A 21,429-nucleotide genomic window follows, 5' to 3' on the forward strand; every position below is an offset into this window, starting at 1 on the left:
AAAATTCTTAATTCAACAAAATTATGTTTGAACTTCGGCCTTGTATTTTGTTTGCAAATGTTCTTCCCACTGAAGATGTTTTAAAGCTGTAATTATCGTCCGTTTCTCGATCCGATTTTCCCCCTGAAACCGCATGGTACCTTCACAAGCGCTCTACTTTGTCTTTGAGAGCAAGGTCTGGGTTGTCTTTGGGATATGTAGTTGCTAGTATAGTCCTTTGCATGCTATTTAAGGGTGAAGGAAATTTTTTGTGGGATTTTGAACACTTTCTGTCATGAAAATATTATTTCTTTTATTTAAAATTAGCTTAATCAACTAGCTTGTTAGCTTAATTCATGTACTACTGTAATCATATCATTGGCCATAAAATATCCCCTACACACAGAGGCCAGTGACCCCGCCCACTCTTTGTAAAAATCATAGGTGCTTTAAATATTATCCACTGACTTTTGAGCAAATTCAGCATCCCCTTGTTATTGTTGTTATTTTTTTTTACAATTCAAGCCAAGTTCCCTTGTCTTGACACACAGGGTTCTATATTATAGTAATATAGTAAACAATATGTGTATGGGTTATCTTGGCCTGTTTTGATACTGAAACTGATGTATTATTGCCTGATTGCCCGTATCCCCCTCCTCCAAAAATTTACCTCAAAATATTCGGTTTTAATAAGTTAGACTTTTTCTTTAAATATATATATATATATATATATATATATATATATATATATAGTAAAAGTTAGGTGTGTTAATTTGTATCAAATTCAAGTCCAAGTCCAAGAAAACTTGTGCAATACATCCTGCGTTCAAAAAACCGATTGCATTGCTAGTTACTGTGTCTTGACTTCTTACTATGATCTCAAAAAGTTGCATGACAGTTGTACCAGCAAAGACTTGTGTTGGCACCACTGATAAATAAAGACTCAATTTATGTTCTTATTTTCAAATAACAATTCAATGAACATAAACTTAAGAACATCGCAAAATTTTACACAAAATGAATCATCGAAAAGACTAATGTTAAACTCATCAAAACAAAGTTTCCCACTTTAAAATAACTTTGCTACCCCAAAACACCAAAATTCGAAATGAAATGTCTTTTTTTTATCAAATGATTATAATAACCACCCTAATCGAAAAAGGCCATTGGTTTATTGTTTGGATTTTCGTGCTAAAGGTTTTGAATAAAATAGAAGTGTGAATAGTGTTGAATACTGTTGAAATTGACACCCCGAGACAACCATTGTCAACCGACGTTACCCTCCCAAACAAGCGCTATTTATTTTTATTATACTGATGTCTTAATATAGAGAAAATTTTACTGTGTTTATATAGAAATGAAGTGAATTCTACAGCGAACCGTACGCGCATAATTTACGCGCATGTAACAATTTGTTGTGTTACCCGTTGCCAAGTGTGTTGCAAACGCTGAGGGTAATAGAACGGATTACTAACAACTTCTAAACCAATCAGATTTCAGTATTTAACATAAAAGTATAATACTGGTGGCCGATGGGAACGAACGAAGCATTGCATGCATGTACATGTACATAAATGAATCATCGCAAAAACGCGCCCTCAGCAAAGTCAAAAGCTTTCTGACAAATCTGACATAGCTAAAATCAGACCAATACCCTGCTTTGAGCTCTTTAAAATTATCATATTTCCTTAATAGCCTCAAGCACTTTTGAAAAAAGTGTGGAGCCGAAGAGAAGCCAAATGGTAAATCTAAATTAATTTAGTTTATTGATGAAGTACATGTATTAATAAGTTGATTTGTCTACATATTTAAAAAAAACAACATTTTTAACTCTCTCAAATGTTTAGCTATAGGACGGATGGCACATTTCGTTTGCTTGCTGCATTTCCGAATGATCAATTGATTTTTAAAAACCTTTTAAGAGAGTATTTCTCTCCGAGTATGGCAAAAACTTTGGAAAAAAAAGCTGTGTGTTTTATGAACTTTCGCATAAATCTTAAAATAGAGAATATAAGTAGACTTACAAGTGAAAAACAAATTCTTCGCTCTTAAAATCATTTTGTATAGTTGTAAAGTTGAAGCAATGTGAGCTGAATTTGAAAAAAAAATGCTGCAAACACTGAATTTATAATAATTAGTCCGTAATCATGTAAGATAAATCATTAAATTTTGATAGAAAGACATATCGACGAAGGACTATATAGCAATCTAATATTTGTACAAGACGACAATAATATTATCTTGTTTCAATCGGCTCCTTTGCATGTAAATAGCATTTCTCTAAAAATATGACTACTACAAATTTATAAGTTTATTTTGAAATAAAAACCGTGTGAAAATAAATTCGGGAAAAATCGGACTCGATATGAAAAAAGTCAAAACATTTCAATTCCTGCTTCACATGCAGATCATATTATTTGTCATTGAAGAAATAAATTACAATTTCACAATAAAAATGTCCTAATAGAAAATTGCAGATCATTTTGATAAACAAAATATTAAGCTTCATTAAGTAACTGTGACATAAACTCATGATAATTAATCTTATGAGGAAGTAGACCAATATGCATTTATCAAGGGGTTTTCCAGTCTATACCGGAAGGTGTTGCTGCATCAATTATCGATAAGGAAATTTCGAGAATTCATAACCATAATATTTATTTCAATAATAAAAATTGCGTTCATAACAGTTATTTAATTTGTTACAGATGGCGACGAACATAATCCAAACAAGACAATGGGTTTGCAAAGTTACTACAGAACGTGACTTGCAACTTGATAAAGCGGTTGTCTTAACTACTTGGAACCCACAAGACCTGTTAAAAACAGAAGTTGAATCTCGAGAGAACCTTGCTGGTGACAACTTGGACGGATTTTTCTCCTGTTTATCTGGGAACAGAGACTCCAGTTCTTCAGTAAGTATGTAGACCTTAGAATCTCATATTAAAAGAATAGGTCACTTTAGAAAGTAACCATATGATTTAAATGCGTCTTTAATTAAAAATAAAATCAACAGTGTTTCTTAAATAATTTAAACTGAGAATATTAATTATCTTAGATTATCATACAATAATGCCGTTTGATAAACATAACATAAAGGTACATGTATCTTTCAAAGGGCATGGTCACGATGTTTTTCTTCGAATATTACTTTTCAAATTATAATATGATGTTTTACTTTTTGATTATGACAACGGAAATAAAAAGAGCTCCTCGAGATTTCCTCATACGGAAGTTTCGCGCATCATAAGTCACCATCTATATATGAATTTACAGGTCATTAAAACTCATCCGGAAATTGCACATGTAAACAAACCGAGTTGTTTTGGACATTGGTTTAGTTTCACGTGATTACGATTTCTGTCTAAAAATAGTTACAATGGGATTGACACACTGAAAAAAGAATTTGAATTTGAAGCTATTCGATGACTGTGGTAAGAAATATGCATTTATAGAGAATGCATATTAATAGATATAAAGTTCTTGAAGACATCATGTTTCAGTGAGAGGTTTCTGGCTCATGATGTATGCCACGCTGCAGTATTTACATTCCCCTGCGCTTGCGTGGCTATGAAGCGGAAGGAAAACTCAATATTTTTGTGTTGGCCTAACGCGTTATTCTATGTTTCTCTTTTTAATATGATTTATTTACTTTTAAACTCCGTAATTTTACAGAAGTTCATCTTTTCATATGATATATAAAATATGTGGAAATCGTGTAAAAATTCGATATTAATTTTGCTGAATCATGGGTTTGTGCGTCACCATGTCCCTTTAACAACGGTATTTGTAATGGTCAGCCACAATGTTAAAGCTAGTTGGCGAGTCATAAACGAAATACGGAGCTCACAATCCCTTGCTACTTAGTACATGTATGTAAACAAGCCTTTTGTCATTTTTTGTTTACATCTATGTTACTGATTAGAAAAAATACAATATTTATTGAAAAAAGTGGTGACGGTAGAAACTGTTTACTATGGTTAAATTAACTTGCAGGTAAAAAATAATAAGAAAAAGTTTTTACCATTATATACCAACTAGGTAAAAAAGAAATGGCAAACTCTTTTTTTATAACTGAGTTTTGTATCTGTTTAACTAGCATTAAAATATTGACTGACCGTTAGAAATACTCCAGTTAATTATTCTACATATCAAAATTTTTAAAAGTAAAACTAGAAAAAAAGATTTAATGGCCGCAGATTTTTAAGGGAACACGGTGGCTTTCAACCATCTACCAAATGTCTCTACTTCCAGTTTATTTTGAAATAGGTATCCAGCAGCTCAAGTAATGATTCTGAGAGACCGGGATCAACACTCGTTAGAAGAGACAAACGAACCAGAGAGTTTAAACGTCTTTGGGACCGGGACACACTATTCAGCCTGCAGTCAGTCAAAAACCCAATCAGCCATCGCGATGTTTATCACGTGGTCACGGATACTCACAGCGCACTCAGCAGTCTAATCAGGTACAGGTAGCCATCATGTTGTTTTCTACAAACTGACATTCTGATCGTCAGATTATTTTACACGACAAAAGACATTCTTTCATAAATTATTAAAAAGCTATTTATCAGACCCCCACTCCTTGTAACATAATGTTGCAAAATTGTGCTTTTCAATTAGGACTAAGATTTCTTTTCTGTAAACATTGTTAATTCAATTCTTATAAGTAAACAAAAGGAAATTGAAGTATAAACTACGAAAATGCATTTTGTATACAGAGCATATGACAGAATACTAGAAATAAACGAGGTGGATGTGAAACAAATGAGTGAAGAAGAAATGGACAGAGTACTTGAACGAGTCGCAAATTTCTCAGTGGTGAAGCTGGTATGCAGTTAATTGTTCTTAATATTTGAAATAATGATAAGTTTTGCAAATAAGGGAAATTAAATGTTTTTAAATTTAGTCCTTCAATAATCTTTATTGATGTATAGTTACAAATACTTGTACATTTTGATTGAAAATGAATATACAAAATAGTGTAATCGTGAAAAATCAATTTTATGATAAATTAGAAAACCTGGAGATGGGAACAGTGTGAGGGCGGACATAAAATCCAAGAAAGACACGTGGTGATCCGGAATACTTCACCTGGTCATCCTGTGCCACAGATGTTGCGGGAGTTTTCAATGTTATCTTTAAATGACAGATTTTCGAGGGAAGTGAAAAATTTTAAATGGCATCAGGACGACTTCATTCCTTATCATATCCACATTGCAAGTGTAACCGGACTGTATGTGTATGCCGACACTGTGGACATGACTTTGAAAGGAAAACCAATGACAGAGTCCCACAAAAGCAACGACCAATGTAAGCCTACTGTAGATTCCTAATTAAACGCGAGGAATTAATATTCACGTAAAATCGCGATAAGAACACCTTGCGGAATTTAAAATCTCGCTTTTATTTTTCGGACATATGTAAACTAAATAAAACTATGCTAACAATTCGATGTTTGCGTTAATTTGATGCAAACTGGTTGAATAGCGGAATAAAGTAATATCCTAGTAATATATTTCATTTTTGATATATATATATATATATTACCAAACACAAATTTTGCTCATTTAAAATTCAAATGTAATTGCTCAAACAGTCCAGTCTTCTGAAAGCAGATACTCGTATTTAATATTGTAGTTTGAGTTTCTCTTATGAACTGAATTATAATTTTCATTTGTTTGTTATAAATATTCCTATGAAGTTAAGAGATCAAAGTTTTTTTTCACCTTAAAAAAGCATACAGAATGATTTTGGTTATCAAAAAAATCAACACTACTTAAAAATTTATCAATAATTTCAAACCCATCAGTACGTTGCGTTTTTTTAAAATCCGATTTCCGCCTACGATACTAAATCCCATTGATTTTTTTTTCAACATTTCCATTTAAAAACTTCCGTAAAATATCTGCACCATTTCAAAGTCTTGATACAAAATTTTATGTCTGAGCTCTTGCATGCCATTTTGTTTGCAAACAAGCGATAGTGTCTCAGTGTCGGTTTTCATGCAGAATTATTAACCCATTAATAATATTTCTTTGTACTATTGTAGTTCGTTTCCTTGTGAGGTTTTTCAACTGCATGGTAACGGATGATGATCACGTGACCAATATTCGATATGGTTTCGTGGCCCAGTTTGGCAGATACGATGTGATTGGCGATTCTAATGTTCTTTTGAGGGTATCTATCAAAATTTCAAAAGGAAAAAAAAGGAATTATATACATCATGCAATAAAGAATAGTATTTTGTTAAAACACAGGTACATGTAACGGGTTACCACATGATACTATAGATTTACTGGTGTCGCAGGAATATATCTTTACGAGGTTTCAATGCAAAGATACATAAGTACATGTGCATTATATGGATTTCTATGGGTTTACTTATATTGCAGGAACATACTGATTACAACACAGAGAAGTTGGACGAGCGGTTTATATTGGAGTTACAGGTTCAAAAAGAAGACAATATTTTCGAATCCCTCCTGTACAAAAGTAAGGCTTGCAATTTAAACAATATACACTGGGGCTCAACTAAAATGTGTAATGTTAAAATGATTATGATCTTATTTTATAGACGTGTTTATGAAATATAACAATGAGACTGGGATGTTGACGATGAATTACAGTAAAAGACAAGGACCAACCTACCGGTTTCAGACATTTCGAACACGAGGACCGGTACCACAGTCAACCGTATCAGATACAAATGGCGGCGATCTATTCGTGTTTGAGCGGATCATAGAAAATAAAAAAAAAACAACAACAATTAAACATTGAAAAGTCTTTATCAACCTGAGAATGATGCATTTTACATTTTACAAGAAAAGATAAAGAACTGAGGGTACTTAATATGTGAAATCACGTCATGTACATAGACATTATGTAACATTGTGTATAAACATGATTGTATAAACATGTATAAACATAAGTACAATTTGTGTTTTCTATGTTGTTAATGAACTTACAAGCTTCTTTGCTCAACCAACGATTTAGATTTATTTCTGATGTCCATGTACCTGATATATGGTTTTGCAATCAAAGACTTGTTAAAACGGTTAAAAAGAGCCTTTCTTTGAGTGTTTTGAAAAAAAACAACTATCAAAAGATTACTGAAGACAGCTACATAGAACAAAATAAAATACCAGTGAAGTTTAAACTTAAAATTTTATTAAATTATGGCGAAAATTGGCCAGAGTGGTTCTCATAATATTCAATCTGTAATATAACACAAACTCACCTGTGGGACTGCCGAACAAAAGCAGGAACGTAGCATCAGGGGGCCGCCCCCTTTTATAATTGAATAAACACGAAGTTGGTCCCCCCCCACTTTTATGTGACTATGTAAAATATTGAATTAAAAATAAGGAAATAAACAGTGAAATTGAAGTTATAAGGTATAACCCCCCCACGGATTAAGATTTTGGAAAGTACCTTTTTTTTTTGCTTGTCAGGATATATTGGATGAGTCTGGTCCCCACTTTCAAAAACAATGCTACGTGTCTGAAAAGAAATGTTTTCAGAAGGCTAACACTGCTAAAAAAATTACAATTATAATAGGTTTTGCAAAAGTTAATTATACATGTTAGTTAAAATGATTATAAATTACTCTTGATTTGATAATGGCAAATATTTACAGACAAGCTGAAATATGTGCATTTGTACCATAGTTACTGTGCGTTTACAAATGGTTAAAATAGAAAAGACGATAGCGCCTTGCTCTTTCTGGTTGCTGCTTTTTCTCGAGACATTCATATACCGGTATAATTATCTTTTTATCAGTCAAATACAAACTACATGTACGTTGAACACAAACATAAAATGTAGCAGAGTGTTAAAAAGTTACAAAAAAGGCTCGTTTCTTCTAGAAAACAAACCAGATATGCTTGGAAACATAATCGAAATAATGAATGCCAATAATTATTGTTTCTATGATATCAAGACCACAATTTGCAGTTTTTATCACTGAGGCAGGACGTTGATCACGTGACTTTTGATGATAACATGACATTTATTACAGAATATATAGTAATAAGTAATACAAACCGTGTTCTCCAAGTTGTGTTAACCGTTTACATAATTATCTATAGTTATGTAAGGAACCATATTTCCATATTGATTTCTGCCCCCCCCCCCCTCCAAAACCCAAGTTCTCCAAGTTGTGTTCACCGTTTACATAATTATCTATAGTTATGTAAGGAACCATATTTCCATATTGATTTCCGCCCCCCCCCCTCCAAAACCCAAGTATTTAGTTCTTATTTTAGTACAGTGGCATATTTTTGTTATGTTTCATACTTAAAAGTATATAAGCTTGTGAAATTTAACATTTTTAATTTTAGAAATGTAAATGTACAAAATCATTGGTGGTTAATATATTAATCATAAATATATTCTGATTGTTATTCTGTTCGTGATTACGTTATAACAAAATCTAGAGAATGTATTACTTTTTTGGATTTCGTAACATTTTTAAGAACATTTCATTGAATATTTTTATGTGCATTCACATTCTGCTCAAATTTAGAATAAACATATTTGAAGTGTTGATTTAATTATTTTTTGGTAAAATTATGGTATTGCTATGTAAGAAAGCCAATGTTCTAAATGATTGTAGAGTTTAATTCCGTTGTTCAAATCATTAAATAAACTTGGGAATAAATACCATCAATCATAATTTGTTATTTCAGAAAATTGAAATCGCCAAAAAAAAAAAAAAAACCCAAACAAAACATGAAAGTCAGAATACAAGAAAAGGGAAGTAAAAACTATCAAAATATCTACCTTGCAAGGTAAGAAAGTGGCCAAGAAAATAATATATGTTGAATATAACATCTTAATGTTGAATTGTAAATAAAAACAAAAATAAAATCATTGACAATTTATTTTACACTGCAACGTCCTGTTTCACATGAAACCCATTAACATGATATCGAGCTTTTGAATGAAAAGTGTATTTTTGTACTTTTTTCCGTCCGGGCTAAATAGGAGTTTCCGAATAGATAATATTTAAGAACATGCAAAGTCGTATTAAATTTATTTGTTATCAGCAAAATAATTTGAATGACATCAATGGCAGACGTGAAGTCTTCTTCATGGACATGCGTCTCAGAGGGAGACAAGGTAGCGGTATTTGATGACGTTTCTCTGGTGCTCATGACGCCATCTCCAGAAGAAGTCCTGAAGAATGGTGAAAGGGAAGATGATTCAGCAGACGGAGTAATTTTCAGGGGTTGTAATGATCACAGGCAGAATTTGGTATGTCTTTCAAAATCAAGATTTTTGTTCTTGTGTCATTTAATCTTTTTATCAAAAAAAAGAAACACTTTTATGACTATTCCAAGTTAATTTGATAATCATCCCAACGTCTTTAAGGTCAAGATCTAGTACATGAAAGGTGCCTACAGGTTTATGAAATCCAAGATAAAAATTCTTTCAAAGATGCTTCACAACAATAGCTTTGTTTCACAGGGAGTGCCGGACTTAAATTTTTGTTAAACACAATGAAAAAAATCATGTTTTGAAATGTCATTTTCCACAAGAAGTATCAAATCTCAGAGTTTTGACCAATTTTTACTAATGGCATACATCTAGAATGCCTACAGTCTCCTCAAAAACGACATCAAACAAGCTCTTGACCTATTTTTTGAAATGATGCCAAATTAAATATGGGTATCGGGATTACTTTTTTTTATGATTTGATTTAGAATGTCAAGAAAATGTTTCATTATCTACATATTTCCTATACAGCCGGAAAGTACGGGAAAAATTTTCATCAAATCAATTATGACGTCATTAGGGTTCTAGCATCAAAAGACACTCTGGAATCATTTACTAGATGTTGACCTTAATTCCCAGAAAAAGAATAATATTTTAAACTTTTCAATTACACTAGTTTATCGTTGAAAAAACCGTTTTCCAGTTGATCAATGCCTGATTTTTATAAAAATCATATGAACTACTATGCGCTGTATCATATTTGTTTGCAAGACTTTCCGGAATAGTAGTAGTTGGTTTCGCATTGAATCTGCCAAAAATCCGATGAACGGAGAAGATGTATATCACGTGGTTAAAGACGTTTGTGGCATGGCGAGCAAAGAATTAAGGTGCAAATTTTTTGTGTCAGAGTGCTTTTTAAAAGCTTTGCAATAATTTTGTACCCTTTTTTTTACCTGCATATGTAGCGCACGTTTAGACATGAACTAAGAGGGGTTTGCAAAAGAATATTCTTTTTTTTCTTTATATATACTCTCTTTTCATTATATCGCGGGTTCCATTGTATCGCGGTATGTTCTAAAAAATAGGATTCCCGTTTTTTTCTGCGATTTTCCACAAGGAGTTCATGCACCAACTTCAAGATTAGTGCAAAGAAGGTTGTCAAATATATCGGCAAATAAAAATTTTCTCACAAATAAAAATTTTTCGGAGAGAAAGCAAGTTCAAAAGTCCAAAATGTATCTGATGAAAAAAACTAAATAAAAAGCATAATAGAATGTATATTTCATTCCCTAACCAGTTTAATGACTTTGCTTTCATGAAGAATCTTATTTCACTTTTAAAAAATAAAAACTGTCCGTTATAACTGAACCAGGCTTCCAGATTTCCAATGCCGCGATACAATGGAACTCTCTAAATTTGAAGGTGTATAAGACTTGTGATTTAAAAATAGCACACAAAATAAACTACGTAAGTTGGGAAATTGATGTTCCTCAGAAAAGTTAGTCTAATAAAAGCTTTTTGAACAGCACTAATGACATGTGAAAAATTATAACTTGGTATATCTTTTTTTAGGGAAAAAATTAAGTACCGCGATATTATGAGACACAAGTATATATATATATATATATATATATATATATATATATATATATATATATATATATATATATATATATATATATTAAATATAAAAAACATAAAAAAATGACTTACTAGGACTGAAAATAAAAAAGGCGTTTTTAGGTTCGAATTGATAGAAATTTTGTCTTAAAAATTTATTCATGATTATGTTCTGAAAGTAATTCGGGAACAGGAGATTTCTTAGCATACAAATGTAGGTGCATTAATAACGGTTATTTGCATTTATATATCTTAAAGTGAAAACTAACTAATGTCTACATCTTTTAGAATTAATGATAGACTGGTTTGTCTTAATGACGAAAACACGAGGGTTAAATCGTTACAAGATGTGGAACTTATGTGGGAGCTGCTAAAGAAGTCTCCAGCAATCAAGATGGTAAACGTCAACTTATATAAACAACAAAAAACAATGCATTATGAAAATATGAAAACAAATTTGTGTGTTTGCAAAATAAAAACATTATTCAGTTCACGACTTTTAAAAACATTAATTTCATGTCGATTTTGCAGGGAATTTGGAGATGGATGTATAATGATACTGGCCCTCAGATATACGAAGTCAAGATTGCATTTTACAACAGTCAAAATCCGGGATCCAGCAAAGAGTTATCTTCCTTATATCTAGTTAGAAAATCTTCACGAAAAGTGAAAAACCTAAAATGGAAAAGTTATTTCAAACCATTTTGTTTAAGAATTGTCTGCAAAACTGGAACATATGTTTCGGCTAACGTTGAAGATTTGAATTTACGTGGAAATACAGTTAATCCACCAAAGAATAGATGTAAGAAAAATCCTGATCCTATTTATCTTATACCAAAGCATTTTTCATCCAATATGTTAAACACCCAGCTATAATTGTTTCATGAATTTTAAAAAGTACATATAAATTTTAGTATTATGAGGGCTCGTCGGTCGTCGGCAATTTAAGACTTCTATTATCCTTTAGAAGAAGATCTCTGTAAAAAGATTTATTGGAGAATAATCAAATTTCAAAGTCCAAATAATTGGGTTTTTTCTTAACTAAATGTTAGTTTATGGTAAAAAAAAATTCAAATTTAAAAGTTTATGGCAGATCTGTTGGTTAGTTTGTTGACTATCAAGCCTCCTTAATAAACGTCGTTTACAAAAGCCTACTAGTATTATACTCTTATACTTAAAACAAGACTGCCGCTCTCAGAAGCATTTTTTTTTGTATTCCAAAGTGGTACGGGACACTTCCATGTTGTAACGTACATGTATTGTTTATCGAAATAATAAATCAAGTACAATTTTATAAAAGTTTCTTTCTTGTCATCTATCAGCGCAGCACAGTGGGTTAGTAGATTCACTGCTTACCTTAAGTTATGAGTTCTAGTCCCGTAAATTTTAAAACGTATTTTTTGGTTAAATATTGTAAAACTTGAAAATTTTAAACCGGTAAAAGTTTTTTTTAATCACATCAATATTGACAGATGTCACATGCCACATTGAGTATTTAAATAATAATTATAGGAGACAACTAATGTGTAATCAAATAAAGCATTTAAAAAAGATAAGAGGATGATTTTTATTCAGTGTCCAGACACATTTGTCATAATCTTAACAATATGAATATTCAACTAAACCAAATAATGAAAAACTCATCGAATCATGATCATCTACAGAAAATAGGTTTAATCCGATTGGAATTTTAGTTTTTGATGAATAATTATGCATTTTCTGAGCATCAGGAACAAATTTCATTTATTTTTAAAGAAAAGTATCAATATTGAATTGGTAATCTCAGTTTTATACGAAGAAAAATTGGCAAAAAATTATTTTTGTGTAGAAAATAATGCGTTTCTATGATTTGTTTTTTTTTTTTAAATTTCAGATCGCTTTTTGTTACGATTCTTTAAGTGCATGGTCCAAAATGAAGATGGCAATATGAACATGAGGAGTGGCTTTGTTGGAAAATTTAATATAAATGGCAAGTGCTACGACATTTCTTCAGCTATATCAGAATTATCATCGACTGTTATGCTAAGGGTAAGATTTGATATGAAATATGTCCTTGTGTCAAAGAAATACAAATTATTCATTACGTCACAGTTTATTTCTAAGCCAAAACCCACGAAATGTCGATATCTATGGGAAAAAATGTAGTACTAATAAAATTAATATAGCCTACTTTTGTTTAACTTTTAGCCCCACGCGACTTTTAATCTTTCAAATCCGGATGAGCGTTTTTTCCTGACGTACAAATTAGAGAAAGATGACGACGTGTTTGAATCTTTACTCTATGAGAGTGAGTAAATTTCCTAAGTAATTTACTTAAGAGAACATAATTATTTTTTACATGTACCTTTATATGAATTAAAAAACGATAAATAGGCATCTTCAAAACTTTAAGTATTTTTGCATGAGTGTGATTTACGGGGAAGACAGTTAAACCCAATATTAACAGCAGTGGACAGTGAAGAAGCAGGACGATATCTGTATCATTAAATACCATGGTCTTAGATGAGGATTTCAATAACTGTAACACGACTGTTTAAGATACACTGACACTTGACAATTAATATTTGGTAACGAGTTTAATAAAAATTTTGTAATTTCTCGTGAACAAATATGAACTAGCATGCAACTATGTTATCCTAATAGATGAGTTTTCACGAAAGAAATATCAGCTTATGTTTATTTTTCATTGTGATTAGAACCAATGAACACATTTATTTCAGATATGTTCATGAAGTTTAACATTGAGACCGAAACAATTATAATGCACAAGCGCCAAGAGCGGAACCCGTTCTTCTTGTTTCAAAGATTCGTGGATCGTTGTCAGGTCTTACCAACGGTGGACATACACGCTATGCGTACATTCTCATTTGTACCATTAGATGATGTTGAAGGCGATGATTCTAACGACGACAACCTCGATGGCGACAGTGACGATAATGTTAAAGATTCTTTCTATGATTCTTAAAAACAATATTTGAATAAAACACACACTTAATTTGGATCAGACAGGGTCTCCCAAATAATCTTCTGATGCGGAGCATTTCTTTTGCATTATTTGCACTTTTGTCTAAATCCCTTTTCTTTGTGTGAACTTTATCAACACCTTACACAACTGTAAAATATTAAAATGACGGCCCGTAAATTTTTTTTTTTGATGAAATTTTTTTTTTGTACATTTTTGACATATATTAAACAATTTGTATTTATTTGTTTTGTTTAATGGTTTATTTTGCACAATAAACAGTTAATTAATTTTTTTTTTACTTTGAATTAGATGACACACAAAGAAATTGGTATCATTATTGTGAAATGATCTTTAGGAACAATATATATTATTCAAATTGATATCAGGATACAATGGTGTAGTTTGAGTGTTATGCCGTTAGATATATATAAAAAAATATAACCAAAAGCAAAAACAGAAAACAAAAAACAGAACAACAAAACACCCAAACAAATCCCAAACTGTCTTCTACTGTATACTTCATTGTTTGTAATCATTCCTAGAATTATGAGGAATGGATTTACCAAGATTAAGTGATAATTAACCTGAATATTCGTAACATATTTAATCGTTTATTCAGTGGAACAAAAAAAAAACTCAATTAGACGATTTGAATCTACAATGTATTAAGCTCCTATTAGATAATGGGCTCTCAAAGGGCAATAAAAACGACTTGATGTGACGCAAGCACTGCAAAACCATGTGATTACGAAGCGATTGTGAAACATTAAAGACAGGACTGGTGTTTTTAATGTTTCAACCATTTAGTCCTTAATGCTACAAAAATATGCTTTCACGTTTATGCTGCTTTTCTGAGAACTCCACATGATTCCTAAAGTAACAAACAATCGCTGTTAGGATTCCTTCAAGACTATAGCACCACATGTTGGGGAGTCCTGGCAATTAAAGACATTGGTTCACGTTGTGTGCATGACACATTCATTGTAGATCCGTATATTCAAATGATTCTTTCACCAATACTTTGAAACTGCCATTGATTGAGATTGAAACCATTGAATTGTACCTGTTAACCAGATACACTGCTCACTTGTTGGTAAAATGATGGTAATATTGATATGTTTAGTCCATTCTTATAAAGTTAAAGAGATTAAAATTTCAGAGAGAGAGAGAGAGAGAGAGAGAGAGAGAGAGAGAGAGAGAGAGAGCAGTATGGGTTAGCTGAATATATATATGGGCCTGTTACAACGATTCTTTAATTTACTGTGAAACTAATGCATGTACACACTATCCTTATATCTTGAAACTTTATCTGCCATCCGATTTGAAGAAGGTTTAAACATATTTCTGCATTTTAGAGTATCTTGAAAGTTTCTACCTATTTTTTATTACAACTGAATTGAATCGTATTTCTATTTTGTATCAATTTTTTCACACGAAGTAAAATTTTCGCTGTTAATCTTTTACAATTTCCGTGTTACTATTTATGAACTTGAAACTCTTTGAATGTTTTAACGCAGATTTAACGCAGTTATTTAAGAATATTGATATATGGTATTTGAACTTTTCGTGATCCAAATTGATGCTTTCCATCATGTTTTTAATTACACAACACCATGCTTTCAATTCTATGAAAAACTCATTTCTTGGTAGCGATACGATTCTATCAAGCTGAGTCCTAAAAGCAAACAACAAAAACTGTCATCTTTGGCTTGAACGAGAATACCCTTTGATCACTAAGCTCACGCCCTAATTTGAAGATTAAGTCTGCTATCATTCTAATCATCAATGTCTTCATGCATATGCTACAAAGAGTATGTTTGACGTTTCATGTAGCTTTTTCTGAGAATATATAACGATAACAACTGACGCTGTTAAATGCCTACAATGTTACATGTTCAGGATTTTCCAACATTAGTTGCAATGGTCTTGGAAACTAAGATCGAGAGTATGCACGCCCTTAACTCTTATTACCCAACTAGGCTGCGTTTATATGCAACAAGAGAATAACAGAATAAATTCACCCGTTGCTTATATACGACCTTTATATATCCATCCATGGCCTCAAGCCACGGCCCGGATTCCTCATAGCTTTCTCCTACCGGCCAGTTGGGAGAAAATTGTACATACTGGTGATATCCATTCACAGTCGTGCAATGACAAATCAAGCTATTACATTCTTGAAAGTCTTTGACCTTTTTTGTGATGTTTGAAAATACTTTAAAGATTTCATTTGGGATGGATCACTTATTTTTTACAATTTATTTGAGATCCATCAAGATTTAAAAAATAACTCCATAATTCGTGTTGATCTTGCCGCGATAAAAGATAAAAAAACACCCAGCGATTAACGCATCTGTTGGTAATTCCAAACTCTATCGAATTCATTCAGGAATTATGCAGCTGTTACATATTACAAGAGTTACTAATGAACAGAGTGTCAGTGTATGAGTGTTTAATCTGAAATAGTATACGCGAAAGACACACATCCATCGCTATGACTTATCGATACTTTTGTTTCACGATGACTGTTTCCAAAAAATTCAATATTCTTTTTTTTCTTGTTTAATTTCTTTTACCAAAAACACATAGGAACCTATGTTGGCAACAACTTTTGTTATTATTTCTTTTATTTATATGCATTGTATGGGTTATCGTATAATTTAAAGGTTTCGTTATAAAATTTGTAAAAAAGAAAAAAAAAAGGTTAAACTGTAAAATCAACTGGAATATTTCAAAACAAAATTAAAATTGTAAATATTTAGTAAATTACTAACACAAATAGAATATCCCCTTTTATGTTCCGAATTGACATATTTTATTAGGTGTAATAAACCGAGGCTGTTGATTCAGTAAAACACATTAAAAGCCTCAATAGGCGACAAAACATTCTAAAGTTTCTCAGACACAAATAAAACAAATTTTTGTAACCATTACTTTGTTTTTACTTCAATCATCAAAAAATATTCTGCTTACAACAGTATTTATTTGCAACACTTCCAAAACCTCAAAATAATTCAAGAAAAGGGAAAAAAGGGTTTTAAACGTCTTCAAAGTTTCATATTTTAGTTTTCATACTGTTTAGAGGGTCCCTGCAATGTTGAGTCGGGGATTTTACGCACCACGTTTATGTTCAAGTTACATTAAAAACCAACATTTCGAAACAATCAATCCCAATGTGGGGATGAAAAAATAATTGTATCTTCCGTTCTATCCCTATAACGAACAAACAAACAGTCAGTGTGTGTATGTGACACATCAAGAAAAAGGATATGTGGTCAGTTTCTCCCCTATTGACGATAAACTGATCAGACCAGGAAATAATTAATTGGGTCATCGACCCGACTTTGGTTTCGATTCGTTAAAATTTCTATAAAGATGTTTGAAGTGCTTGATTTGTGAAAAGCTAAGGTGTGTTATTGTTTACCTGTTATAATATGTTTATGTATCATGTGTCAGAGTCAGAGAGAGAGAGAGAGAGAGAGAGAGAGAGAGAGAGAGAGAGAGAGATTATGTGAATAAATGTTGCCATCTTTCCCGGAAAATGTTTATTAACATAATAAGCACACACAATGGCAAAAGTGCAAGATGTTTATCTTACTGCAAGTGCGAGTATCATTTATTTTTCTATCATTTTATTTTAGGACTTAAAAAGTTCCAATGTCTTTGTAAATTTGACTTGAAGTTTAAATGTTTAAAATCAACACAGTTCTTTAAACGGTGTTGATTTAAGTTAGAAATAATAAAAGAAGACGTTTCTCCTCATGTTCTTCATTGTATTTTGTTTTACATGTACGCCTAGAGTTTATAAAAATAAAATATTAAGAGACAAAATCTTTATTTTGTTGATTAAGCCAAATGTGTTTGAAATGAAATTTTAGTTCTGTTCATTTTCTCTAACTGTATGTAATAAAAATCGAAATGCCAATTTCTAGATCTGACCTTCACAGATCCTTTAAGGTAAAGGTCGTGCGATTGCAATTCAATTCACTGCATTCTTGAAAGTCTTTTTTTGTGGTTTCTGGAAATGTTTTAAATTATTTGTAAAGGTTTGACCACTAACTTTTTGTAAGCTATTTCAGTTCCACTGAAGAAAATTAAAATACATTAAATACGCCGCAGACCAAGCTGAGACTAACCCAATGACCTCAAACGCAAGTTTCACGTTTGATTTTACAACATCACGCAGTATATACAAGCTAGTTGGATTAGAATCCAAACATTCCAACAATAAGAAAATGGATATCCAATTAGATAAGGATACGTTGCTAGTTATGAAAAGACAATGTTTAAGATCTTTCCGCCTGTAGGGTAAACAACACTTAAGTTACCTCACTACACCCAGACTTATACTTTTTAAGACACTACGTCACAAGATGGCGATTTAAATATTTTGTTAAACTGTTTATATCGTTCAATTTGCCTGTATATAGTCGTAGCTCAGTGGATAAAGTATTGGGCTTCTGAACTGCAGATCATGAGTTCGAATCCCCCCCTGAGCTTTTTTTCATTTTAACTAAATTAAATTTTCGAAAATGTAATTTTTTAAATACAAAATTCATATTTTTTTGCCCATTTGACTTTAATACTTCTTATCCATAATGATATCTATCATAGTCAAGTAATTTTCTGCTGATTTGAGAAAATATTTTAAGGTGTAGTGAGCCATATTTTTTTTTTGTGGTGTTCAAATATAAGTTACATGTATATGCATAATTTTATCACATTAGTTTCAAGTTCCATATTTCTTGCATCATTGACTTGACGTTTCAGTGTTTGAAATTCACATAATTATTGCAGACGAATTACTAATGGCAATTAAATTTGGGAATATATCATATACTAATTTTGAATTTCATATCAATACACTGTAACAATGTTTGAAAAAATCAAAAAGACGTCTCATTTTATTGTTCCAAATTGTTTTATATACTTATTTCTTCCCTGTGTGCAGTCAGTCTTTAAATAGAATATTAACAAAAATAAAAACTATTTAAGGTTTAAATCGATTTAACTAGAATCAAGCTATAAAGAATGTTTAAGATTGAATCTTTATTTCTGTTTATTTCAATATATCTGTATATACTAAAGAACTGAAGTAACAGGATTTAAATCTAACCTTTACATCCCAACCAGAGGTCGGGCGATGACAAATCGGGAGCACTGCATTCCTGAAAGTCTTTGATACTTTCTGTGTAGTTTAAAAATACTTTTGAGATTCTAAATAGGATTAACCACTAATTTTTTTTTTAGCTATTTCAGTACCATTGAGGAATTAAAATATATTAAAATAGTTTATCTCGCCGCAATACACGATAAGACAAATACTCTAATCAACACATCTGTGATTAAATCCAAAGTGGATCGGATTCTTTCCGGAATTGTTCAGCCGTTACGTGTAACAAGAATGATTATTCGTATATGAGTGTTCTTCTAGATAAAGCTTACAGATAAACAATCATGGTTATAACTGATAGATGACATGATGACTCGCATATACACATATGTACATGTTGTTATTAAAATATATGACTGTTATATCCCAATATTTTTTTCTTACGTTTCGAAGTTCTTGGTTCAAGAAAACTTATTTTCCATGTCTATTTAATTTGTTTGGTAAAGATTCATCTTTTATTATTTTTTTTAATTAAGAAATGAAATGCGAGTTTTGTTAATTGTGTTATGCAATTCAAGATTGCCAATTTAAATTAGTAATGTAAAAGTCATTATGTAATATCGACTTGAAATTGATATATGAAACAATTGCTCTGACGTATAGTATTATCCATATTGACATAATTTATGATGTTTCAGACGAATATATCTTTTGTAACCATTGGCTATCGTTTACCTTCGAGCTGCAATAAAATTTCCAAAATTTGTTTAACATGTAGTTATTTTCAATTTGCGAAAAAAATTACAGGATGTACTATCTCCTACTGTATAATATTGAATGTCAGCTTGTTTATGTGCTCTGCTGTGATGTGTAAAATAGGGTAAAAATGGCACTGATAAAAAAAAACTTGTATGTGAGCAGTTTTGCGTTCTACACTTTTAAGTGTCAAATATGAATTAAAGGAGCGTTTTGCTTACTTTCGGGTTTTTTTTATGAAACTTAATGTACACTATAATTACCTTTAAGTAGGCGGAATGGTCAACAAATTAAACATCAGATTTGTGTTAAACTTTTAAACATGATGTTTTTGGCCATAAATTATCATTAAGTTAAAAAAAATCTGAATATTTTTGCTTAAAATTTTAAATATTTACCTATATCTTTATTCACTGCTCTTTGTCTTAAGAGGATGAATGCAGCCTAAAAATGGCCACAAAAACCATTCTCTTTTAAACATAATCTGGCATCTGATTTAGAATAGATTTTAACATTTCAGCATTTGAAAGACATTTAAAAGATTATATTGTTTCATACCTAATTTTCATTATTTAAATTGTATTTAAAAAGTGTTTTTATTTTCTTTAAATTTTGACATTTAATCTTTTACAATTTAGTGTTATCATTTCAACACAGAAAAGTCTTTGAATGCTTTAATAAAATTATTGATATACTTTGATATAATTTAGCTTTTTATGATCCAAATTGACGATTTCCTTCATGTTGCCTATCTTTGAGAAATAACCTAACTCCGAGTAAAAGAAGTTATAGATCATCTTTCCATGAAATCCTCTGCTAAATAATCCAATACATTTGGTTCAGTGAGGAAAATTGAATATCATAGCGATATAATTATATCAAGCGTAATCCTAAAAAAAAATCAACAAAACCTATCTACGTAGGCTCAAACGTCAATGCCCTGTAATCACGAGGCTAACGCCTAAATTTTGAATACTCAGTTTGCTATCATTCTAATCATCAATGACTTCATTACATGTTATACAAAGAATATTTTTTTACGTTTCCTATAGCTTTTTCTTAGAATGTAGAAAGATAACGAGCATAACAAGTGACGTTGTTTGATGCCTTTAATGTTTCATGTTCAGGATTTTCCTACATTGGGTGTAAGAGTTTTGGTAAATTTGATTGAGAATATGCAATTTATACTCATGTTAGAAAAAAACATTTCGTAGATGTGATTTCAAATATGATAATAATATTTTGTTTTGTTTGAAAGGTCAATAATACGTTCAGTCGAATCCTCGAGCTCATGAAAAAAACGGTTTCAAGAACTCTAAGACCGAACAAACAGCCAGACGGTGTATATGTGTGGTTGTGACACACCAAGAAAACGAATATGTGTTCATGTAGTATCTCACTGACTAATAATTAAACGGCCAGAACAGAAAATAATAAAAAAGGTTAAGAAGTCAATCGTACTCTTTTTTTGGTCATAGTGTGTAATATAGGGAAAATTGTGGTGATTTATTTTTGTTGTTTGAAATAAATATGTGTTTATTAAGTACCATATCTATGTCTCTCAGAGAGAGAGAGAGAGAGAGAGAGAGAGAGAGAGAGAAAGGGGGGAGAGAGAGGAGTTATAAATCATATTTAAATATGTGTAATATGTTAACAGTTTTCTTTCTTTAGTTTGAAAGGTTATAATAATGCATATAATACATGCAGTGTCTCATATCACAAAGCCAAGTATTGAGCTTTATCTATACACTTTTTAAATGCATACGAAACTCAGATA

General features: G+C 31.3%; 2 protein-coding genes across 2 annotated transcripts; both read left to right on the forward strand.

Moving 5' to 3' along the window:
• Positions 1-1,686: 1,686 nt before the first annotated feature.
• LOC128181566 (uncharacterized) lies at positions 1,687-6,902 on the forward strand. Its single transcript, XM_052850015.1, has 8 exons — positions 1,687-1,721; positions 2,688-2,894; positions 4,249-4,445; positions 4,701-4,809; positions 4,998-5,292; positions 6,032-6,159; positions 6,375-6,474; positions 6,557-6,902. The coding sequence occupies exons 1-8, from the start codon at positions 1,719-1,721 to the stop codon at positions 6,757-6,759; spliced, it is 1,242 nt and encodes a 413-aa protein (XP_052705975.1). The 5' UTR covers positions 1,687-1,718; the 3' UTR covers positions 6,760-6,902.
• A 1,913-nt stretch (positions 6,903-8,815) lies between these two features.
• LOC128181332 (uncharacterized) lies at positions 8,816-13,965 on the forward strand. Its single transcript, XM_052849690.1, has 7 exons — positions 8,816-9,237; positions 9,970-10,085; positions 11,107-11,215; positions 11,350-11,620; positions 12,692-12,846; positions 13,006-13,105; positions 13,539-13,965. The coding sequence occupies exons 1-7, from the start codon at positions 9,043-9,045 to the stop codon at positions 13,781-13,783; spliced, it is 1,191 nt and encodes a 396-aa protein (XP_052705650.1). The 5' UTR covers positions 8,816-9,042; the 3' UTR covers positions 13,784-13,965.
• The last annotated feature ends 7,464 nt before the right edge of the window (positions 13,966-21,429 follow it).

The sequence above is a fragment of the Crassostrea angulata genome, chromosome 4 (genome assembly GCF_025612915.1).
Source record: "Crassostrea angulata isolate pt1a10 chromosome 4, ASM2561291v2, whole genome shotgun sequence".
NCBI lineage: Eukaryota > Metazoa > Mollusca > Bivalvia > Ostreida > Ostreidae > Magallana > Magallana angulata.